General features: G+C 40.4%; 1 protein-coding gene across 7 annotated transcripts in view; it reads right to left on the bottom strand.

The window, feature by feature from the left end:
* AKAP13 (A-kinase anchoring protein 13) overlaps positions 1-22,715 on the bottom strand; it is a 234,334-nt gene that overhangs the window by 44,079 nt on the left and 167,540 nt on the right. For 4 of the 7 annotated variants that reach the window (XM_006905247.3, XM_015593782.2, XM_015593780.2 and 1 more), the window contains exons 11-16: positions 20,915-21,285; positions 18,683-18,736; positions 15,689-15,754; positions 13,678-13,870; positions 11,347-11,455; positions 2,055-2,097 (exon numbers count right to left, since the gene is read on the bottom strand). In XM_006905247.3, the coding sequence (XP_006905309.1) occupies positions 2,055-2,097; positions 11,347-11,455; positions 13,678-13,870; positions 15,689-15,754; positions 18,683-18,736; positions 20,915-21,285 (836 nt within the window). The remainder of the gene's footprint in view (positions 1-2,054; positions 2,098-11,346; positions 11,456-13,677; positions 13,871-15,688; positions 15,755-18,682; positions 18,737-20,914; positions 21,286-22,715) is intronic. The other 3 variants (XM_015593798.2, XM_025049691.1, XM_015593794.2) reach the window with 2 other exon arrangements.

Raw genomic sequence — 22,715 nt, 5'->3', positions numbered from 1 at the left:
GCCTGGCTAAGTTTCCTTATATCGGTCATTAATGTTATCGCAATGGATTTTCAGTGATCTGATGTTAGATAGCGGCTACCTGTCAAACGTGCTTTAATTATTTATCTAAAATTTCTCAATCTAAACTAGCATTCAATTAAACTTCTTTGCATCAAATAGGTTCTTGAAAAGAAACTCATAAATATGATGGAATGACAAACTTGGCTGCAAACCATGGAATCTTCATGACTGACTGCATATTTGAGTTCTCTGAAAGCAGAAATCACAGGCCTTTAGTTTTTTGGCATCAGCACTGTGGCCGGTGAATACCGCCAGGCACAATCTTAGGAAGGTATATATACTAAATGGCAGGCAAAGCTGAGGCAGACTGTAGAAAGACCCATTTTAAGGGTTTCATACAGCCCTGTATGTACTAATCGACCTGTTCAGGAAGCCAACATATGACCGAAGTCCGTCCACTATGGAAATGCACAATGGTTGATTTCCTCAAAGAATGCTTTGCATGTGTACGCACAGTCCATTACATAGGTAAGAAATCTATCTTTACTACTTTTTCTAGATAAGTTATTTTAGAACTTATCCATAGAAAAGTAGTGTTTATCTCAAGGGCATCTGTAAGAAAACATAGCGGAAAAATTAGGTGTCCTCATCAGCAGCTAAAGTCCATTTAGATATAAAGTATTGTTTATAATATAAAGCTGTCTGTTACTAAGATAAAAGAGAAGTGGTATGAAACCACTGCTTTAGAAAGGGCAGAGCAATTATAAAAAGATGGAAAAACAAAGGGAAGCATTCATATCAAGAGAGTTCTAGATCATTGAGTCACAAGTGACACCTTTGTGAAAAAGGCAACCGACAAAAACGGCAGACCAACAAAACCCCAATGATGCTCAAGTTAGAATATTTACTCTCATAAGCATAAGAGGAATATGAAAACAGAGAGTCAAAATAGAAATCTTTTGTCTGCTGTCAAGTAAAGAGCCAATTTACTTAACTGGGACAGAGCTGTGTATATTGTGCATCCAGAAGAACACAGCTTAAAGCTTAAAAAGGCTAAGAAGGCAGCAGTACTGAATGAATGTATACATACAGGAGTCTCCTCATATCTGCAATTTCGTTTTCCGAGGTTTCAGTTATCCATGGTCAACCACAGTCCAAAATAGCAAATAAAAAATTATAGAAATAAACTACCCATAAGTTTTAGAGTGCATGTTGTTTGAGTAGCATGATGAAGTCTTGCACCGTCCCACACAGGACGAGAGTCATCCTTTTGCCAGTGTACAGGCTCCCTGCCAGTCACTTAGTAGCCTTCTCAGTTATCCGACTATCTTGGTATCTCAATGCCTGCCTAACCCTAACAGTAGCCTAATGCTTTGTCACAATGTCTACGTCATTCACCTCATCACCTAGGCACTGTATCATCTCAAGCTGTCACAGAAGAGTGAGTCCAGTACAATAAGAGATTTTGAGAAAGACCACATCCACATAACCTTTGTTACAATATAGTATTATAATTGTTCTATTTTTTATTTGCTATTATCGTTATCTCGTACCGTGCCTAATTTACAAATTAAACTCTACCACAGGTAGGTATGTACAGGGAAAAATACAGTATATATAGGGTTTGGTACTATCCATGGTTTCAGGCATCCACCGGGGGTCTTGGAACATATTCCCCGTGGATAAGGGGGGGACCTATCACACACACAAATTATGAAACAAAATATCATCAGACTTAGGAATTAAAAACCTCTATAAGCAAAGAATATAAAAGTTTGTCAAGTCAAACAGAGGTGTCTTCTCACGTGAGTGCCATCAGTCGCCTTCACCACTGGGAGAGTGTAAAGAACACAAGTGGAAAACCAGTGAAGACCTTACTTAAAAACGATACAGCCTTCATTACAAACCACTTCCAGCCATTATTCCAAATTTATCACTCAAGAAAGAATCCAATGAGCTCAATTAACTTAGTTTACTTAGTTAAATGCCATAAGACATTTTGGATTTCCTTGATTTTACCTTGGGAAAAGGAATAACAAGTAACTATATAGTACCTCTCCGTCAGATTAGCACTGGTGCTGTGGAAAGGCCGTGAACCTAGAAGACAAAAATAGCAGAGAAAACGTTAGAACCAAACAAAAAGATTACAGCCAAGAACAGACAGGTGTATAAAATATTTGCAGTGACACAGATAAGGCAGAGACAGCATTTGAAAACCAGTGCACGGCACCTTCTCCTTCTAAGGGTTTAGAAGAAGGAAAAATTAAACGTGAAACCCTCACGTCAGACTGGAAATAGGCAACAATAGGGAGTGAATTTTCCTTGGGGCGGGGGAAAACAGTAATCCAGGATTCAAATAACTGATCAAACTCCGAACCAAGGTTTTTTCCTAATGTTCAAACATACATGAAATATGTTTAATTCCTGTTTTTATCAAATGTTCAGTTCCCTTAGGCCATCTTTCTGAGATGATGTCACAGAATGGATACAAACTAGGAAATTAAATTTCACATTCTGTATGCTGTTGATCTTGCTTTCATGTATTTTTACTGTAAAACTCTAGCTAATGTATATCTGATACGGTCCTGAGTGTTCCTGGAAATGGGTGAGTGACTAGGAAGGAGCACCCGAGCTGGCTTATGAAGGTCTTGGCCCTGTTGCTAATTTAGGGTGAGTTCTCCGGATTTCATTCCCTCACCTGTGAAATGCGAGGGTGCTCTTCTCCGGGCTGACAAAACGAGGAGGGCAGACACGGTCTCCTCCCTTCACAACTGTCAGACCACAAGCTGAAGCAGGTTGTTAAAACTAAATCTAGGGCTGAGTTATCAAGACAGTAAGTAGAACACACAGAAAGGACACGACTATTATTTTATCTACAGTATGTACAAGTTTGAGTTACTTTAGAGGAAGACCTCAATCACACAATGAAAAATGGTTTCTAATTTTTAGGAGATCAGGGATAGAAATATTTTCTGTGTCTGATTTCAGAGAGACAAAGGTTGCTTAGTATAACTATTATTATAATGTGAACAAAAAACAACCTTTCTCCTTGAGTTTGGTTTCCAGGATCTCTGAGATGACTGGCAGTAAACCTTTCGTAAGAGAGATTTAAAGATGTTCCACTACCACATTACCAGCGTTTGAGACTCTTTAATTCCCAAACTGTTCTAGATTCTGAACAGAGATGCAAAAACTGGAGTTATTACTAAGCAAGTAGCCAACAGGTGAGAACAATGCATAAGACATTTAACGAACTCTGAATCTTCAAAAGACTGCTTCCTAGAGTTTTTCTTTTACCTATTTGGGGTGCTTCCGTTTCACTAAGAATGCATGGCAACAACAGCCAGATGAGAGAGAAAGATGAGCATATAAAAATAAGATCTGAGATCTGCCCCCTCCCCCAGTTCTGCATGATGTAGGCTTTTAACCTCAGGATGCCGTAATTTACTTAAAGAGACACACACACACACACACACACCCAAACAGTATGGCTTAGAGCAAAGGCTTCAAAACTTTTCCCACCCAAAGGAGCCTTGACTGTTATGAGCAGCAATAAATTCTCCCAGGCTGTTGCGTCTGTTGCACACTTCGGTGAACACCTAGTAAGTTATCACCCTAATAATACGAACAAACTGAAAATAAATTCGATAATGAAGAAAAATACCGACGAGCACAGAGCCCGGCTAAGAATAGGCTCCCAGTAGATTTTTGCCAAGTAAATTAAGAGATGAACAAATATATAATTTAGCACTAGGAGAATCTATGTGTCCTATAAGGGTTTCCAACTTTTTCACTGCTGAAAAAAATTTAATTCATTTACTATGATTTAATTCTTTACTATGAAACCATTTACTAGATGTGGTTCTGAAGACAGTGATTAAATTTACCAATGCCTCTGAAATTCCTAAAGTGTCATCAGGTTTTCAGAGCATCTAAGAGTGTAAAATAACCAATGCTACTTCCGTGATATAATTACAGACTAAAACAAAGAAAGCTGTCGTTGAAGTCAGCCTGTGAAGTACTGGTACAGGTAAATAGCAGATATCAACTAGACCTTTGCTAAAGACATGAAACAATCTGCAGACCTACTATACTAACATTCCAGGGCTGGAACTTCTGGATGGATGTGCTTAATATTTTTCAAAGTGTGTCCATGGAACGCTAGTCTCACGAGATGTTATACATGGCCATGCACATGTTGTAGTTACCTGGTTAATAAGTTTGGGAAACACAGAGACTGAACACTGTCTGGGACATTAACTCTGCACACGTTACCACTGGAAACCTGCCTAAACCACATCTGGCCTTGAACCAACCCCTTCTGTTTCTTCCTCTCCCCTGACTCCCCAACATAATTCTCACTGGTACTCCTGCGTTGAAGGAGTACATTTTGAGGAATACTGGATACTTGATTCAAAGGTTTCTTCAAGCTCCTCTACTGTTGTGACTGCTTCCTGCTGGACTGAGAGCTGGTGCTGTCATATCTGTCCATCAGGGGCAGAAGTACGACTGGGGCTGCTGTCTCACTCGCCACGCTGACCCGGCTGCTTCCCAGGGCATCACGAATACTCTGCACAGCCTGGAGAGCTTCTGAACGGAGTTAAAGTGGACCGTCACAACTTCCCCATTACAAATGGTATAAAGTGAATATGGTGTCGTTTGCCTTTTTTTTTTTTTTACCGAACATCTTTTAATTGTGAAAAACTACTGAACTACCTCCACTTAAAGGAAATTACCTGACCTCTGTGTTATGCACCTAAGTCACTATCTTTTAAGAACAATGCAGAAAGTCACCCTGAGTTCAAAATTATGAAGATATTAAACGTTAATATTTAAATATTAAATAACTAAATACTGCTGAAACTTCAGGTCAGCAGCAGTAGGGACTCAGGGCGCTCAGTAGCACGGATGCTTAACTGCCCATGACTCGCACTATATAAAACGAAGACAATTCATTATTTAACTTTATATTAGAAATGCTTTTTCCATTAAAAACAACAATCCTGGAATACTATAGAAATCGTACAAAATTGAAAACTGATTTCATGAAAAGGGGGATTCATTTCCTTTCCAGGTTTACTAAAATTGATGCCTTGGTAAAGTCTATTAACTAGGCATTATCAAGTAATGATATATTAATCTGAAACCTACAATGCAGTAAAAGACAGAAAAATAAAAGTTCCAAAGGAGAGAAAACAGGAGGAAAAGGTGAGAAGTCAAAAGTTTATCATTAACTTTTAAATATCACAGGTGGACATCTGCTCCGTGAGACAATAAGCGGACAAGGAAAAATGAAAATTACATCATCAAATGCAAAGTTTTATTAAATCAGTGCTCAGTATTACAAAAGGTACCAGGTGGGATGGCAACATGTCCCTTTTGCCTCTGAAGACATCTGTGTCCTGGGATGATACCTCATGCACTGGAATCTGGCCACTGGGTTAATCGGTGTAGGTGGTGTACAGAAGACAACTGTTTTACCAAACTAATTTCAAAGCAAAGCACAAAGACAAACGGTTTAGAAATGATGGCATGCAGGGGATAAAAGTCCCCAAGCGCCAAGCCTACATAGCACTGTCAGTGCTGGTCAGACCCTGGAGAGCAGCCACTGGACACCAACGTTGCTTACTTACAGGGCGTCTCCTCCTCCTCATCGCTGGGATGGGAAGAGCCAAGGGAAAAGAGAGCTTTAGACTTGAGGAGGAGCGGGGAGACGCTGACGGAGAAGGAGGTCCGCCTGGCGGGCTGCGGCTGCTGCCGAGCTGAGAGGTGGGTCGACAGGAGACGTTAGAATAGGCACAGACTACACCGGGACAAAGTAAAAGGCGCCTCGAGCCCACGAGGAACACAGTAATGTCACTGGCCTGCAGGTGCCCAGAAAGGCTGTACCGGTGAACCTTGTAATGCATGCATACTTTCACTTTTATATTTGATTATGCAGAATTCTAATAAGCTTAAAAATATTCACCCAACCAATGTGTGCTTATTAGATTATGAAAACAAAAGGTAAATTCTTTCTAATGGTCATTATTCATAGGTGGAGGTTTTTCCCTTCAAAGTGAAAGCATCTGGAGTAGCAGCATCCCTCACCTCTTCTCCCTCACCCCAAGTCTCCCCATTTACTCCCACCTCGTACAGTGTAATCTGCATCTGCTATACACTGGGGACTCACAGCTTTCTATCTTCAAGTCAGATCTCTCCTGGGCTCCAAACTCATTCATCTCACTGCTCACCGGTGGGTGGGTGTCCCACAGGCAGCTCAGACCGAACAAGGATATAAGTAAACCCAGCTCTTCGCCGGGACCTGCTCCTCCTCCTCCAGTTACCACTTGGTCAGTGGTAACTAACTATTCAAAACGGAACCCTGGGCACCGCCCTCGAATCCCTGCATCACACCTCACTCAGTCCTTCCGACTTACTTTGCTAGAATTCTCTGCACATCAGCTTCTCCCCTACTGCCACTGCTCTAGACCCTGGTTCAGGCCACCAACAGCTCTCATTTGAATTCTGCAACAGGCTTCCTCTACCAGCCTCTCTTCCCCAACAGGGTCTTCAGCGCGGTCTCTATGAAGTGTCTGAATCAATTCATCGATCGATTTAATCTACTTAAATCACTCCACTGGCCGCAGATAAGCCCAAATCCCTCAGCCTTGCTTTCCACGTACTAAGTCACATAGCAAATTCCTAGTTTTCTTTCAGTATCCAACTCTGCTATTACTTCACCCCAAATTAAAATATGTATGTGTGTATGCATATAAGATATACACACACTTACTAACTATGCATATATTCTAGCCTTGCAATTTAATCAAAAGACCAATATAAAAAGTCTGTTTTCCTGACTACATTTTTGTTCCGATGCATTTGTCCATGTTATCTTCTCCAAATAGAACTTCTATAAAATACATGTATTCCAAAAAATTCCCATCCCACTGTCCACGGTTAGAGAGAGAAAGAAAATAAGCAGAGATCGAGTATCATCAGCACCAATGCCTAACTGTGCAGAGGTGCAGCCTGACCTTTGGTCACATGGATTTTTATGTGCATATTATATATGTACATGGCACGATTCGGTTCTCCAGACCGACTTCATAGTCTAATGCAAGCTATTCCATGATGGCTGGTGTTTCCATCCAGGCGTGGCCTATTTACACACCAGGAGTGAAGGTGTAAGAATGATCCCAGGACACGTGCCACTTGTGAACACCGTTCTTTGTGATAACAAACCTCGCAACATAAAGGGGACAATGAAATTTCATGAAGAGCCTGTGGGGTTGAAACATCTGATGGGTATAGTTCTCTCAACGAGGCCACCACCTAGGTGCCTGGAGCTCTTCCAGGGACACAGCCAGCAGTTCTCTGCCATGTGTAGGCATCTCCTGGGTGCAAGCAACGAAAAGTTTGAAAACTGAATTATTCTATATAGCAAAAATGAAGTTTATTGTTTGTTAAGTTCTATCAAGAAACAGATCTAAGTCTCCTGGCAGGCTGGTCTCCTCTGAATGCAAGAGGAAAAATGCTACAGACGCACGCCCTGGAGCGCGCCCCCCGGGGGCCGTCCGCCCGGCACGCTGCCCGTGACAGAGGCAGCGTCAGCGCCACTCCGATTCTCTGCCAACGAGCCGGCACGATGCAGCCACCACGTGCCTTTCGACCACAGAGCAAATCTAAGACGTGAGTTAGGAAGCTTTCTCACCACTGTGGATCCTCAGTGAGCTGCCGCCTGTCCACTTTCCACCCCAGAAAATGACACAAAAATGTTTTCACTCGGTATTTTCCTCTACACCAAAGGATTTTTGAGACACATTCCAGCTTAGAAACAATGCTAGGAGTCTGCCTGCTTTCCTAATCCAGCAAGGGACCCCACGAGTCAACAGCTCAGTGGCTGTACCTTTTCAGAAATGCTCAAATGCGAACCGTCAACAAATACTGTGGTAGAAGCCGCTAACTTCTTTAAAAGAAGAGGTGGGCAAAGATAAAAGATGGAAAGAGGTCGATTTTTCAAAGTATTTCGTTCCTACACGAGTCTGCTCATAAAACACAGCCACTGAAAGGCCACGAGGCACAGTGTCCTGGTTTCCTGAACATCGTTTAAATTCCGGTCACAGAACAGTGGACGTGGCACATGTTTAGCACGTTTCCTGGCTTAAAATAAGCATCCATATCACCCCGTGGCGATACGGATGCTTATTTTAAGCCAGGAAACATGCTAAAGACTAAGTAAATTCACATTTAAACCTTTTCGCATTATTATTTATCCGTGGTTAATAGTTTAAGTTTGAGGCAGAGTTTCACTATCTAGCCCAAGGTCGCATAGCCCCTAAGTGTGTTTACGATAAAACATTAGTTAAAATATCTGAAGTCTACCATACACTTCAGGCTTTAAAATAACGATACTTTCATGGAAAGACTATGACCAAAGATGAACCATGCGGCATGTAAGCGATCTGGAACTGAAGATTTGAGTATGTGGCAACTCAAGAACCATCTAGTTATCCTGTGCTAAATATTAGCACATGAGAAAGAAGATTTACTCTTGTATTCAACAGCCAGAATGCTTACATCTGCAAAAAAAATTTATCATCTTGCTAGTGCAAAATAAAAAATACAATGGGGAAATATTAACAGTATAAGGGGAAGGACTAAGGAGAACTGGCATAATTGGAGTTGACTGTCTTTCAATTATAGTGTAGGGTAACTTAGGGTAGTAAGTGGGGCTACTTAATGAATTTACAACCTAACCAAACCATTCGAACCTGCATAAAGTGTACATTATAAATTAGAATGAACCCTAACCCTATCCCAGCAAAAGCTGTCACCCAAAGCCAAATCAGAACAAAACCCAACCCCAAAAAGAAGCAAGAAAAGGCTATTTCTGTTATATCTGTATTTCTGAGATTAAGTTCCCATTAGGCACCTTTAGTCCAACAGGCCAGATCTGTATTTCAAGTATTAATCATATGAAAATGAGGCCAAAGTTAATAGAATCAGCCATCATACCTTAATTCTACTGTGGAAATTAAAGAGTAGGCCTCCGATAAACCATGAATTGGGACTGAGACAGAACATCCCCTTAGTCCCTAACTATTTTAACATGAGTTTTATCAAGGGACAATAAAGAAACACCAGAAATAGGAGTTTATTTATTCCCTTTGCTTCAGCCTCCTGAACACATGGTCTTTCAGCAAAGAATATAAAGCAGCGGTCCCTACCCTTTGTGGCACCAGGAACCGGTGCTCCTATGAGAACCTAATGCCTGGTGATCTGAGGCAGAGCTGAGGCGGTGATGCTACTAGCGCTGGGCGTGGTTAATAGTTTAAGTTTGAGGCAGAGTTTCACTATCTAGCCCAAGGTCGCATAGCCCCTAAGTGTGTTTACGATAAAACATTAGTTAAAATATCTGAAGTCTACCATACACTTCAGGCTTTAAAATAACGATACTTTCATGGAAAGACTATGACCAAAGATGAACCATGCGGCATGTAAGCGATCTGGAACTGAAGATTTGAGTATGTGGCAACTCAAGAACCATCTAGTTATCCTGTGCTAAATATTAGCACATGAGAAAGAAGATTTACTCTTGTATTCAACAGCCAGAATGCTTACATCTGCAAAAAAAATTTATCATCTTGCTAGTGCAAAATAAAAAATACAATGGGGAAATATTAACAGTATAAGGGGAAGGACTAAGGAGAACTGGCATAATTGGAGTTGACTGTCTTTCAATTATAGTGTAGGGTAACTTAGGGTAGTAAGTGGGGCTACTTAATGAATTTACAACCTAACCAAACCATTCGAACCTGCATAAAGTGTACATTATAAATTAGAATGAACCCTAACCCTATCCCAGCAAAAGCTGTCACCCAAAGCCAAATCAGAACAAAACCCAACCCCAAAAAGAAGCAAGAAAAGGCTATTTCTGTTATATCTGTATTTCTGAGATTAAGTTCCCATTAGGCACCTTTAGTCCAACAGGCCAGATCTGTATTTCAAGTATTAATCATATGAAAATGAGGCCAAAGTTAATAGAATCAGCCATCATACCTTAATTCTACTGTGGAAATTAAAGAGTAGGCCTCCGATAAACCATGAATTGGGACTGAGACAGAACATCCCCTTAGTCCCTAACTATTTTAACATGAGTTTTATCAAGGGACAATAAAGAAACACCAGAAATAGGAGTTTATTTATTCCCTTTGCTTCAGCCTCCTGAACACATGGTCTTTCAGCAAAGAATATAAAGCAGCGGTCCCTACCCTTTGTGGCACCAGGAACCGGTGCTCCTATGAGAACCTAATGCCTGGTGATCTGAGGCAGAGCTGAGGCGGTGATGCTACTAGCGCTGGGGAGCGGCTGCAGATACAGATGAAGCTTCGCTGCCTAGAGGCTGCTCACCTCCCGCTGTGCGGCCCAGTTCCTAATGGGCCACAGACCAGTACCAGTCCGTAGCCTGGGGGTTGGGGACCCCTCCTATAATGTATCACTCCACTTTTGATGATAATTTAAATCTTTGTATCAATATCTCACAATGCCAACAACTCATGAAAAAAAAATCAGTATTTTAAAAATAAAAAAAACGTGAGGTTTCTCAAGGAACAAATTGGCTTTCTGTGGCAAACATCTGGATCAAATGCAAATACGTGTTTGAGCATCTTTCATTCACAAACACCCTGTGCTTATGGATGCCAGACATCTCTATATAATTTTCATAGCCAATGGACCATGAATTTGCATGTAGTTGCATTAATCACTTTTGGATGTAATCCTCTTGGCACTCAACTAAATCTCTGTATCTCAGTCTTTGTCTTTCACGAGCTTGACATTTTTGAAGAGCTCAGGAAATTAATACTGGATATAATTTGAATAATTGTACTGCGGTCACGTGAGAGTTTCTTTGAGACATAAGAGCATTATTTTTAACTTTCTCTCAAGTGTTTTAGAAAAAAACTTTACGGGAAGTGACAAAGAGAGAGAGAGACTGATAAAAGCAAGTGTTATGATAACATGTGGGGACTCTGGGTGAAGAATATATGGTAATTCTTTGCATAAATTCTGCAACTAATTTTAAAGTCTAAAATTATTTCAAAATAAAGTTTTAAAAAATGTGTCAGGTGTAGGCCCCAAAATATAACATATTAAATGTACTAAGGATATTTTTATGTAGTTAAGGAGAGGAGGATCACAATACTGAACTCTCATCGTTTTTTGGTTAAGTGAAGAGTCATCCATTAAGAGGAAGAGGCAAAGACATTCTGGACAGCAATGTTATAGTGTCTTAAAGTGAGAAAAATGACAGGAAAAGTGTTTAAAATATATTTAATTAAAAAAAAATAGTAGTATACTCACTGTCCAACCCAGGATGGCTGATTGTCATTAATGAGATGGATTTTGTCAGTGGAGACGAAATGGCTGATGTACAGTAATTAAATCCCTGTTGCTTAGATCTGTGACATGTCTGTAAAGTAAAAAAAGTAGAGAACAGGTTCTAAGCACACGCTCCCATACTTCTAGATAAGCACAAACTCTACACTGTGACCCAGCCCAGGGGACAAGGGAGGCTCCGCAGTCACACAGACTTGGATCTAAGTCTGCCCTGGCGCTGGAACTGAACAGCTGCTGGACTACTGCAGTTACTTAGCTTTTCGGAGCCTCCGTTTTCTCATCAGTGAAACGGGGCTAGAGCAGCCATCCTTTACAGCGGTTCTGTAGCCCTCACAATCCCTAATGACATTTCCTACTTAGTACACACTTAATATCTTCCGAATGCATAATTGGATCAAAATAATTTAACTAGAAATATCAAACTATATATAGTTCTTGTTCTTTGAAAAACACTTAAATACCTCTTCTAGAGATACAGTAACATTATTCTGATCTTAAAGAGTTAGAAACAAATGCAAGTGAAAAGTGTTTTGAGATCACAAGCGAGGCAGCTGTGTGTCTGGAAAGAAGCCAAAATCTCTTTCATTTCCTCTTCTAATATTAGACTGCTTGTACATGAGGGTGACTGAAATTTGACAACTCCCTCAGTAAATTCACAGTGGCTTTTCAAGGGCATGTAATGCAGCCCAGGTTCCTGCCACAGTACCCCTGAAAGACAGTCATCCAGTGTTTGTTAGCACACTTCTGGTGCTGTGAGAGTCTGTTCTGCTCAGATAAATCCCTTCCCTTCATAGGAGGCTGAAGTCTGCCTCCTGACTTGCACAGGTTGACAGGGAAGCAATGAAAATTCGTTACTAGCATACACTCAACACAACTGCACCAAAGACTTCTGATTATTTGGAGCTTGTTTTGTGTGTAACCATGGAGTCTGAGGAGCAGTTGCTATGTTTCAAATACAACTGTGAGGTCTGAAAAATGACCTCAGGGAAAGGCAGAGACTTTCAACAGGAAGTTGGCTGCAGGCAACTAATCCAGATCAGAGATACAAGCAGCTTAAATGCAGGCTCTGAAGTTGCACACAAGATAAAAAAACTCTGGGTGAGCAGAGTTCCAAGGTGGAGCACAGCAATATCCCTTTAAGCCTTCAATCTGACTTTCATTAGGCCTAAATTCTCTAAGGCCTTCGCAAGACTGTAAGAGATACATTCATTACTAAAGGAAGCCTTTGGCGCCAAATTTACATCTGGTCACATTATTGCTACGCAGTAGGATGTAATAAAAATTAAATTTCTATACAAAGCCTCAGTCACCTATTCAAAGTACAGGTAGTTTAACATTTTTGTTTGCTTAAGTAGAAATATTTCATTATATTTCTACCTAAAACTACAGTCGCCTATTCAAAGACAGGTGTTTAACTTTGTTTAGTTAGAAACGTTCCATTTGGATATGTCTTGGAATCCTCAGAAATTAGTTCAGAGTCTCCTTTCCCTAAGAGGAGGAAAGATGGCTAGGTGTAGGGTAAGATGCTGTAAAAGCACATAATTCAAATTCTCAATTCAAAAACTCCTTAAGGGACTGTCACAAGTGGTGACAATGAAGGGCTTGAGAAGATGAGAACTTAAAAAAGTCACTTCATTTGGTAGACAAGGAAATCCATGACCTTCAAGAGAGGCATTTCCAGAGAGTGACACTGGTGGACATTACGAGATCATTAGGGGGTGAGAACAGTAAGTCAGGGAGTGTAGATGTTCTCTCAAGAATTCTGGCAGTAAGCGGAAAGAATAAATAGATGTTTCCTAGACAATGTGATGAGACTAAGAATGAGACTTTTGTTTTTCCACGAAGAAGAAACTTGGGATATGTTCTTAAGAACTGGGAAATTTAATAATGGCATGTAACACACTTCAAGACTCGTTTTACTCCTGGGGTGGAAGAAGAAACCCTGAGATAAGAAGGGCAAACTCAGTTTAATATCCTGGCTACTTTCTTAATTAAACAAGGTTGCTTTGATGAAATATTTAAATCTATGCAGATTAACAATATTCTTTAGTTTAAATATGAAGAACATGCTCTGTGCTGGACTGAGAATATAATAGGTAAGTAATCATATCTACTAGTGCTTTATAGTAAGTAATATTAATACATTATAAGTAATATATTAATATAAAGCACTATGATTACTTAGTGATATGATTACTAGTAGATATGATTGCCTTCTTTGTTCTTAAGATGAGGACATATTTAGGGAAATTAATTTTTTTCCAAATTAACAACATATATGCATTTCAACCTTACCTGCTGAGCAAACATCCTATGTTCTCTCTGGTCTGCTTCCAGATCCTCTTCTGAGAGTGACACCAGAGAGTCACCCCGTTCCTCACCACTGAAAGGGTGCCTGAGTTCTTTGTTGTTTACAGAGTTTCCGTCTAGAGATGAGGATGGCTTGTTTCCGACATCAGCCCCTCCTGTCAAGCCTTCCAGACTGAAACTGAACAGAGAGCACAGAAGTTCATTCTATTTGAGTTTCAGAAAGGAAAGAGGGAACGAAATTCCTCTAAGGGTCTCTCCCTTGCTTGTATATTATTTCTCTGTGTCACTTAGCAAAAGTGTCTACAAGGGCACAGCACAAATGACCAGCACCTACCTTTCCTCTCACAGGTCTTGGTATGCTGGGAAAGAGCAGTGCACTTAGCTTATCTTACCCCACTCAACTCATTCAAGTGTTGAACCATTTAAGGCCATTTTTTAATTTTTTTTTTCCAATATACCATATGGACAGACCATATTACCTTGTTAATCTTTTATTTGTGCTTTCCTTGATCTTTGCCAGAGTCCGACTCTGCTAATGCCCAAGAATTAAATGGCACAGAGAAAACATGAGCATAAGTAACTTTCAAAGGCAAACCAGGGAAACTCAGACTTGTCCTGCATCCATTAAGTGGACCTTTATAGGTTGATGCTCAACTACAGCCCAGCTGAGCTTTTTAACTTTGCAGGTATGCGTCTGCCCCAGAAAACCCAGTGCTACTTATGAGTGTTAGCCTCTGTGCACACCTGGCCAGCCGACAACTGCTCAACAGGTTTCCTGAGAACTGTTAGTTGCAGACAGGCACACTGGACACCTTAAAGAACAAAAGCTGAAAAGCTACTAAGTCTGAGTTTTAGGTTTTTGTCCTGATATTGACAAAAGGGAAGGGAAAAAAAGGCAAACTTAAGGTTTGGTATCCAGAATGGGATCCTTGGAATGAAGAATTCTGTGGTTTGCAGAGTAAAAAGCATTTTCTGTAAGCAGGTGGCTACAGAGAGGTTAGTCTCTAAAATTCCTTGGGGTTGCTAGCAAGAATAATTCACATCTATTACAATTGCAGTGGAATCTTCTTTAAAACAAGCAAAATTTAAAAATGCAGCTGTAGGTGACCATGTATTCAGTTATGAGCAGCTGAATTCCATCTGGAGGAACACTGAAGCTATTTAGTTATTTATGCTCAAATTGTACAGTTAATTACTACAAATAATTCACCAACGCCAGTCTATAAGGGCTTATATTTGCTTTTTTTGTTGTTGTTTTGCAAATTTACTCACTATGAACTGAAACCATATGCCTCTGTTTTCTAGTGGGTAAATTAAACAATGGATTTTGTTTTTCTTATTTCAATATGACAACAGAAATCATGACTAACTATAAGTAAATCTCTGTAAAATCCTTTTTAATACCAGGGATAAGCAGACAGGCCAATGAAGAAATTTAGTTTTCTATTGTGAATTACTTGTAAAGCCTGAGAAAACCAGATCTATGCTTACCACAAAACTGAATCCTGAAAATGTTTCAGTAATTAAATCTGGCTGCTGAGTTAAGAGAAGAACATAGAACAAGGAGTCTGTAAATTAGAATCTAAGGCAACTAGTGGATTTGGAAGTTAATAGAAATAAGTGCATCTCATGAGCTGCCTTGCTTCCGTCACTGGATTCCTCAGGATGGGGGATTTTCTAGGATCTGAGATTTAGGGCAGACCAAAACAGAGAGAGAAGCGGTGTACCATACCATGGAGACAAGTCTGCAGAAAACACCAAATCTACAGCCACTTGAGACAAACAGGATGCATCAGGGTACACCATCCAACTTCTAGGCTGTACTCTCTCAATTGGATTAATGACGCCAATAGCAGAGGCAAATGAACACTGTGCTCACAAACAAAGCAGGCTGCCATATGCATTCCAGCCACAGAGAAGCCAGCTCCAAGCCAAAAGCCCCAGTGCCATATTTTGTGATCCCCCCTTGGTGGCTGGACACGTAATAATACCATACCTTCTGCAATTAAAGTCAGCACTCAGGGCAGCAGAGTATTGCACACCAGAGGGACACCAGCTCATACTGGGGATGACATCAAAGGCAGAAATAGAAATGGAGGGAGAAAAGAGGAAACAAGGATGGCGTTATTGGATTGAAAAAGAAAGGGCATAGTTAGAGGCAGATGGATTTAAACAAACATCAAAAAATTAGAAATGTAACACTGATTTAGAATTTAGAAAAAGATTACAATAAAAACCATGGAAACTTAAAACTGTTCTATTGATGTTCACTTAGATCATGTGTTGTAAATGACTCTGTGGGCTCTTGACAGGATAATGAGTCCAATCTGAAGCCCAATTCGTACTAGCGAATGCTGAACAGAGCGCCCACCTTTCCCTGTGGCCTCCTCAGGGATGTGTTTCCACCTCCACTATTGGGGACAATCTCTCCATACATCCCACTCCACCACATCCTCCTCACTGCAGCATCGCTAAGCCCTAACTAAAAGGAACAAAGACAGGCTACGCTGGGGTAGGCTGCCTATGTAATCAGGTTTTTTCCATGTGTTTCCATTAAGGCTCCATCTAAGGCAGACAATTCATAAATCTTTCATAATACAGATAATCAACACTCACATCCATCTTCAAACCCGACTAACCAAGCTCTTCTGCTAAAGATAAAGCATCTAACAATAGTCACATTTCCCTGCATTTTCATAATGAAGGGACTTATTTTCTTTCTTAAAAAAATTCTGATACCTGAATTAGAAATCGGTTTTTGTTTTTTTGTTGTTTTTTTTTTAATTTTAGGTTTAAATCCATTTTCCCCACAAGATTAAAAAAAATTTAATTTGCTCATCTACTTTCTTGATTACCTGAGTACTGATATTTATTCTTGAGCATCAGGGACAGAAAATCTGGGGTTGGAAATGCTAAGTAAATGTAACTCAAAAATAACCAATTTGAAATATCACTAACTCCATAAAGGAAACTGTACTTCAGGATTTTTAGTACTTCAGGATTTTTGATTAACAAAAGTTATCATTTAAAAAGTACACTGATAGGCCTTAAAGTTCTAAGTGACATGCCTTTATTTCCAGAAGGGGGACAGCAGTAAAACCACCCAACTCCTTCCTGAACCTTGCAAATGAGAAGACCTGCACACTCCGAAACCCCCACCTTTCTTGAACACAGGAGTCTCCCCTTGTCCATGGTTTTGCTTTCTGAGGTTTCAGTTACCCACAGTCTGGAATATGGAAAATTCCAGAAATAAATATTTCATAAGTTTTAAAAGCAGGGTGATGTAATCATGCAAGTCCTCCTCCATCCTGCCGGGGACATAAATCATCCCTTTGTCCAGCTTCTCTATCCTGTGTATGTTCCCTACCTGTCAATCACTCGGTAGCCAATATCAGTGATCAGACTATCACAGTATCAGAGGGCTGATGTTCAAGTCACTCTTATTTTACTTAATGAGGGCCTCAAAGCCATTCACATGACTTCTGTTACAGGACATTGTTTTAACTGTTCTGTTTTGTTATTAGTTGTTGTTAATATCTTACTGTGCCTAATTTGTAAAGTAAATTTCATCACAGGTCTGCACATATAGGAAGCATCGCAGTATCCGTAGAGCTTGATGCCATCTAGGGTCTTGGGACGTATCCCTCACGGATAGTGGGGAGGGAGGGTGGTGGTGGGCTGCTGTACCAGAGCTACCCTACGGCTCTCTTAAAAGTAAATCTTTAATTATTTTAAAATAGTTTAAATAGTAAAACATTTTAATCAGATGAAATTTATAGTATAAAGCTTACGAGTGCAAAAGCAGAAGGCAGAAATACGCAGCTGAAGCACGTCTCTAGTAAACTGACTTACACAACTCACTCGTGTGAGCAGAAGCGAGCCCCGATACAGTTTACAAGCACACACGAGACTCGGAAGCCCACTCTTTGAAATTACTAACTTGATTATAAATCCCCAAACTGTAAATAAAAAGGCGTATTATAATCTCAATATCCAAATTCTTATTAAACCCAGAATGTGGTTAATCAGTAACTGAATACACATTGCCAAATTATTATTCATAAAAATAATCTCCTTCTACAAACTTAAACATCTCTTTCCTCTTAGAAATGGTAACGATGTGCGACCAGGATGAAATTTAACATAAAGAGAATGAAGAGCAACGGGGAGATGGAAAGGGGGACACACTGCTTTTCCAAGGGTCCAGAGAGTTGCAGACGATCCTACAGTAGCAGAAAAACTGCCCTTTCCTTATAGCAGAAAACTCAGATAGAATATTTTTGAGAGCATCCTAATTTTCTCGATTCCTCAGTTAGTGAGGAAATCATTTAATGGTCCTTTGGCTTTGTTTTCAGGTTTAAGAAGTTCTAGATTTAAAAAAATAAAAATAAACCTCCTTCTCCCTTCCTTTTAAGTTACTGGAATGTTTTGACATTACTAGTTGAAGACCTGGAGGACTGAGAGGTCTGTTGAGAGATCAGCTAATGTCTCTTGCTTATGTATGACTACCTCAATAATGGCAAGGAAGCTGCCAGGTAGTCTAAAAATAAAGACTTTCGGCAAATTATTTTAAAAGGTGTTGAAAATACTGGGCCTGTGCGCAAGCACACACATATTTCTGGTTCTTCCCCCATTTTTTTAGAAAGAAAAAGTACTTCCTAGAGTCCATTAGACATGCGCAACGTAAATACTTCTTTGAATTATAAAGTTGAGGAGACCCTATAAACAAAGTGATCTAAATACCAGTAAGTGCAAGATAGAAAAAATATTTAAAACTATATATATTTAAAAATAAAACTAGAAAATACTTTAGAGTCAGAAAACATTTCATATTGACTGACAAACATCATCAACTAATAAGTACCTATATTGTATTTGCCTGAAGCAGACGTGACACTGTTTAATCATGGAATAAGCAGAAAAATGAGATGCTTGTTAGTATATGCTCAGAGGCAACGTGGTTAGTCCATCAGATTAGTGAACTCTGTACCTTCTCCTATGAATGGGAGGTCTCCTGACAACATCCCCAAGAACTCGCATTGAACTGAAAATGAATGGTGGAAGAGGTCAGTGTCCAGGTGAAACAAAATGGATACAAACACATGGAACATACAGACATCACACTGGGAAGAGATACAATGGCCAAAGAGAAACAGTACAGGAAGTAAGGGCATGAATGAATGTGGAATAAGAAAGCTATCAGAACCAAAAAGGCCTGTCAATTTCTGTGGGGGGGCTACTTCGCTCCCTCCTTGTTCCAAGGAGTTAATCAGAGGCAAAGAATGTTTTATTAAATTATAAAAGTAAAAGGATCGGGGGGCGGGGGGAGGGGGAAGCCATTCAAAACTTTACATGGGTTAAGACTTTAAATTTCAGGTTACGCTATATGTAGGTAATACTACGGTGAAGCCCGGCTTTCATTCCACTATCTCCAGAGGTGCTAGGCAATCCTTAATGCTAAGCTCAAACAGGAGATGCCATATTAACAGGTTGAAAATATAAATAACTGAGGTGATACAGAGTCCTAGTCTAAGTTCAGTTCATAAGATCACCAGGTAATCTTGGGCAAATCAATGAATCTGAGCTTCAATTTCCTCATCTGAGTTAAATGATCCATAAAGTCACATTTAGCTCTGAAATCAAAGTCGTGGCAAAGGGATCCACAGTGGATTATAAAGAAAAATGGATTATATATAAAATAAACCCTTGTTTCTTGACATGGATCATGTAAGTCACGTATGTCCTGATCATCTAAGCTGATCATCTAAGACAAGTATGTCCTGTCGAGAAACTACTTTCCCTTCAGGAAGAGAATTCTGAGGATCACGTCCAACCATTCTTATTTTTTTCTTTTGGTATAAATGCTTTAAAAACAAAAAAAGTACAGCATGACTAAAGCTGAGAAGGAAAGCTTTAAGAAATCATTTTTTATATAATGTAGGTATTTAAATGTATACCCACATTTAAATGTATTTAAATGTAGGTATTTAAATGTACCAGCAGAGAAAGCAAGTACTTATTTTTAAGGTTAGCATCCTGAACACCACCACACCAATACGGAATTGGACAAAGAGCATTTGACTAGGAGACTCTACTGATTCTGGGTTAGTGGGTAAGTGATATAACTATGTGCACCAGACTCATCTGCAGAAATGGGGGTAATATCACCAGAGTCATGGAGAGGACTGGAAAATCACCTAAGATGATGTGTCATTAAAGGAAGTCTGAAAAGTGGCACACTAAGAACGTATAAGGTTGTAGTGGGAGCTCCACGAAAGCATGGACTTGGCCTCGTTCACCTGGGGGTCTCCAGAACCTGGAAATGCCTGGCATGCAGTGGGTGCTCACTAAATGTTGGCTGAATAAAAGGATGAGTGACCAGTGTGACCAGATTACATGTACTTTACTCAGCTATGAAATCAGAGCCACAATGTTATAAGGAGGTCAAGGATTTTTAAAAATAAACAGTAACTGCTCCAGTAGGCTGTCAACATCAATTGTTTTGAAACAACTGCCAGCCTCCTCCCTTAGCTGATTTCCTCGTTAAGAAGGTGGCTTTGGAGTAAGCACACCTTTGTGCATATAGGAGGTGTCATGCTGCACGCTCTTCAGAGCTAAAACCACCTGCTTAAATTCATCCAGCAGCCCATGACCAGAAGCCACGTCCACCTTGTCTTAACGAAAGTCAATGATTCCTGTGTCCTCTTAAGGATTAAATACTGATAATTTAGACTTTATCAGAACTTCCTGCACTGGAAAGAGATGGCAATTCCCGGGACACACTTCGAAAACTTAGATGTGTTCAGACTGAGATTTCATGCTCATGTCTTAAATTGACATTGACAAACTAGTCCCTCCAATATTTCTAATCTATGATTTTCAATAACAAAACTGGCCTGAACGAATGTTACCATTTATTAAACACCTTCTATGTGACAGACACATTTCACTTGTAATATTTATTTATTACAAATATCTGAAAGGCAGGTATTTTCCAGATGAGAAAATTAAAGCTCAGAGGGGTCAAGCACCTTGCCCAAGGTTATCTACATGCTAAGGTCTGGAGCTGGCATTTGACACAGGTTTTCCTGACTCCAAAGCCTATTCTGTTCTTCTATACCATGGTGTGTCCTCGAATCTCTTACCAACAATAATCCCAAATCAGAAACTTCTCAAAAACAAGCAGACACCGAGAGATTAAACAAGCAGCCTGCCATCTCACCTCCGTTGGTTCATTTCTCCATCACTGGCTGCATTCTTCCCTGGACCCCAGCTGTGCCTCCGGAAAGGGGACAGAGAGCGCATAGAGCCCCTCAGGACAGAGCAGCTGGTAGGCACGTCCGTGATGCTGTCCATCTCCTCCTCTTCCGCTTCGCCTGGGCCAGCAGGTTCCCTCTCAGTCTCTCGACCCTCGGCTCCCATCCCAGGGCTGTAGAAGCCATCGAGACACTGCTGATCTCGAGACCTGTTCAGATTCGAAATCTGGGGGAGGGACACGTCACTGCCATGAGAAGAATGTCGATCCAAAGATGCTGTGTCATCGGTGGAAGAACTGGATCCAGTGGTATCACAGACCGACTGCTCTTCCTCGGGCTGGAATGCAGAGAAAGCACATGTGGTTGAAAAGCAGGACCAGGCAGACAGCCTCTAATTGCTGATCAAGTCAGCCGCCATGGGGTGGGTGCAGTGGGCAAGATCACAACTGGATTCAAAGAGCCTCCCGCAAAGGTATAATCTAGTTTATGCCCTTTCTACCCTCCTTCTAGAGGTACAGACTAGAAGTACATGATTTTTCCTGCCTAACAAAGGAGAAAAGTCTTAGTCAAGTGAGTTCTTTCAGTCAGTACTATCAACCGAAATGAAGGGAGCCCATGTCTCCTGGGGCTTCTGCTACATGGAAACTGCAAATCCGTATCATACTAAGTTTAACTGTTTTCACAAGCTTTAACTAAAAACCAGGGTGTCTGTTTGGCTACAAGAATGATGTCCTGAAGTTACTATTCCAAAAGGAAGTCTGTGATTGTTTTTAGTAGCCATTTGAAAAATGTCAAGTAGTTTATGACCACACTAAAGTCTGCCACAAATGCCCAAATTCTGGCCACAAATACCCAAATGAAAGAAATCTATTCTTTTTCTTTATTTCACTGAGAACTGGCTGACTGTTGTCGAGCCAAATTGTGCATAAGTCTATCAGCCCTGGCAGCAGAGTGCTTGATAAAGCAACACGCCCTTTTCCCTGGACGCCCTCCAGAGCCAAGCGGGGACCATGCGGTTCTGATCTCAGCAGCCTGACATTCCCTATTTTGCTGAAAGACACCAGAACACATAATTTGATGGATGATGGAATGATGAGCTCCATGGCATCCAAAAGATAAATTTCTCCCAAAGTGAAAGTGTCTGAAAGATGCATGCTCACACTTCTAGTTACAGATGTGGGCACTGCACTGTCCTGATATCTTTACCCTGAATTCTGATAGGACAGGGAGCAGAGAAAAGAGAAAGGCATTCTGTGATTTTTTTTTTCCTTCTTCACAGTCTGCTCAAAATTTTAATTAAGAGTGAAGAAACTTAATAGTTCCTTAAGAAAGATTTGAACAATGAGAACTAATAAGCCCTTTTAGTTTTGGAACAGAAAGCAAATCCTCAACTAGGAGAATCTCTTCAAATATCTAACATACTACTTCAAAAGCACGCTACCTTCTAAAAATCATTTTTACACCTTACGGGCTGGTCTCACCAGCTCCTGAGTCCCTCTCCCGCCCCAACTCTGTAGAATCCAGTTTCCTAGGTTACTTGCTCTCTAAATGATTCGTGAAGAATGAGACCGAGAGGGAAAATGCTGGGGGATCACTGGACAGACAGGACTGAGGTCCCCATTGTCTAGGGGGCTCTCCCAAGTACACAGGCAGCAGAAGCAAGACTTGGACCCTAGTTGATTTCAACTAAAAGGGCCCTGTTCTATCTTTATCACCTTTTGAAAACCCTTTTAAGGATATGATGTCAAAGTCAGTATTATAAAGGTC

This window comes from Pteropus alecto, unplaced genomic scaffold, assembly GCF_000325575.1.
Source record: "Pteropus alecto unplaced genomic scaffold, ASM32557v1 scaffold60, whole genome shotgun sequence".
NCBI lineage: Eukaryota > Metazoa > Chordata > Mammalia > Chiroptera > Pteropodidae > Pteropus > Pteropus alecto.
The sequence above is the reverse complement of the archived record's forward strand: the minus strand, read 5'-3'. Positions and strand labels throughout refer to the sequence as shown.